This window comes from Arachis duranensis, chromosome 1, assembly GCF_000817695.3.
Source record: "Arachis duranensis cultivar V14167 chromosome 1, aradu.V14167.gnm2.J7QH, whole genome shotgun sequence".
Classification (NCBI taxonomy): domain Eukaryota; kingdom Viridiplantae; phylum Streptophyta; class Magnoliopsida; order Fabales; family Fabaceae; genus Arachis; species Arachis duranensis.
The window spans coordinates 2,108,999-2,111,753 of record NC_029772.3 but is presented as its reverse complement, the minus strand read 5'-3'; the positions used below and the strand labels follow the sequence as shown (position 1 = coordinate 2,111,753).

The 2,755-nt window shown below is 37.9% G+C and overlaps 1 protein-coding gene across 1 annotated transcript; it reads right to left on the bottom strand.

The window, feature by feature from the left end:
- Nucleotides 1-204: 204 nt before the first annotated feature.
- Nucleotides 205-1,726, bottom strand: LOC107481381 (ATP synthase gamma chain, chloroplastic-like). The gene has a single exon (XM_016101688.3). The coding sequence runs from the start codon at nt 1,635-1,637 to the stop codon at nt 537-539; it is 1,101 nt and encodes a 366-aa protein (XP_015957174.1). The 5' UTR covers nt 1,638-1,726; the 3' UTR covers nt 205-536.
- Nucleotides 1,727-2,755: the final 1,029 nt, after the last annotated feature.

The window sequence follows — 2,755 nt, the reverse complement described above, 5'->3', positions numbered from 1 at the left end:
ACATCTAGCCATTTCTAGACCAAGAAATTCACGTAGACCTTTGATTCTAAACCTGTCATCAAGTAATTTTACAATCTCAGCAAAATCACTTCCTGCCAAATCTAGATCGTCGACATATACTAGGATACATGTAAAACCAGAATTAGAAAACAAGCAACAGGCATACAAGAAAATAAGGAAGGGAAAGATAAGTAATAAACCAACCTTTATTATCTGCCAAACTTAGTATAGTTTAAAACGTTGAGACTCGCCAAATTTTCTGAAGTGAACTCATACATTTGGTTAGAAAACTAGCAAAACATAAGCAATCTGAATAAGTATGAAATATCAAGGAAAGCATAAATATATTTTCACTTTGATACAACAACACATAAAAGTATTACAGGTCAAAATTGGCCACTATAGTTATCATTCCTTAATCTAGTTCTACTTGCAGTTAACAATGTTGGCAAACTTCATAATCCCATGTTCTATATAACAATTAACAGATTTTGGTATTTCAAGGCAAAATTTATGACAAGAAAAGTTGCAACTTGTCAATCAACTGGTATTAGTGCCTCAGCTCCGGCCACAATCTCCAATATCTCCCCTGTGATCTTTGCCTGCCGTTCACGATTATAAGCAACCGACAGATTCTTCTTCAATTCAACAGCATTATCGGTTGCATTAGACATTGCAGCCATCCTAGCAGCAAGCTCACTCGCTAGTGATTCCTGCAAACCCCTCAAGATCTGGCTGTTCAAATACAGAGGCAACATAGCATCAAGAATCTGAACCGGATCTTGCTCGAACTCCATAATCGGCGGCGTAGCAAATTCCCTGACAGCAACATCCCTCTCCACTGCCAACTTCCCTTCCTTTGTAGTCAACCTAAAGTATTCGTCATCAATGGCATCAATGCAGTTCCCATTCACATCGCGAACCTCGCCTTTAGCCGTTAACGGCAACAGAGTTTGAATCACAGGATCAAACTTCACCAATGACACAAACTTGGTGTAAACAATCTCAACCTTGTCAACCTCCTCTGTAACAAACAGTGAATACACATCATCAGCAATGATTTGAGCTTCTTTCACAGTGGGGAAGCTCCCACATTCAACGAACCTATCAACCCTAACACTTCCCTTGCGGCTGAAAAACGCGTTCCCCTTCTTCCCAACGCTAATCACAACGCAATTCAAGCCAAGCTTGTGTAGCTGTTGGATCCGAGCTTCGGCTTTCTTCAAGACGGCGTTATTGAAACCGCCACAGAGGCCGCGGTCTCCGGTGACGACAACGAGGGCGACGGAGTTGACGGGCCTGACGTCCGTTAGGGGGACGATGACGTCGTCGTCTCGGAGACGGCAGTTGATGTCGTGCAAGACTTCAACGAGCGTTTCGGCGAAGGGTCTGCCGTTTAGGACGGCTTCTTGGGCCCGTCGGACCCTGGCAGCCGCGACGAGCTTCATTGCTTCAGTGATCTTGTGAGTGTTCTTAACGATGTCGATTCTTTCTCGGAGTTCCCTAATGCCGCAGCGAATGGAAGGAGGAAACGGAGGGCGAGAGTGAGGGAACGGTGGTTGGTGGAGTGAGGGGGAGAGTGGGTGAGAGAGGTAAGGTTTTGGAGGAAGGGAAGTTGAGAGTGATGAGGAAAACATGAGCGGTGGAATGAAGAAGCTTTGGGTTGGATTTCGGGGGGAGTGGGGATAGTGGTGGTGGTAGGGCTGGCGCTACTTTCCAACCCGTTACAATTTATTTTTAGTATTTATTATTGTTCAAAAATTAAAACCAAAGAAAATTACAAACATTAATATTATGTTTCTAATCAAATTTATCATGTAGAATTTTCTTCATGTAAATTTTACAACGGTGAGTTATTACTTATTAGTTTATAATTTAGTTAAATTTATTAAATTGTTTTAATTATTTTGTTGATCTTTATAGTTTTATAAAATTTTTAATTAGATCTTTATATTTTTTTTAATTAGTTTCTGTACCAATTTTTTTTTTTAATTAGGTCCCTCTTAGCAGTAATTGGCTTAATTTTATAGAGACTCAACTAAAAAAAGAAATTGGTACAGAAATCCAAATAAAAGAAAAAAAAAGTGTAGGGATCCAATTAAAAAAAAGTTTTAGTACAAAGACTTAATTAAAATTAAAAAAAATTTTTATTAATTTATTATTTTAAAAATTTTATTTTATATTTATAATAATTCATTAATTAACGAATAAATTTTTAAATAGAACTTAAATTCGCTATAAATTAATCTTTAATCTATTTAAAAATACTGAAACAAAATTATGGGTAAAAAACACAAATAAACCATGGGAGAAAAGTTGTTACATGAATAAGCCAAATTGAATATTGATTCACGAATGAGCCAAAGCATACTTATATGTAATTCAAACCTATTTGGTTCGAACTATATTTGCATATAAATCGAACATATTTGGTTCGAACTACACACACATAATTCGAACCTAATTGGTTCGAATTACACACGAATAGGTGCCATCACATAATTCGAACATAATTGGTTCGAATTACTCATGATTAAGTGCCACCACAAATTCGAACCTAATTGATTTGAATTACGTACAATTGGGCTATATAAGGAGTTCGAATGAAGCAAATTCGAACCACTTCTCATTTTCCATACCCCACCAAATTCCAGAGAAAACGACCCAGATTCGATCCGAGAAATAGTATAACCGAAGACTCAACTGACGGGGGACGATCCTGCAAGACTGTACCGGTTGGATGGGGTTGCTCATA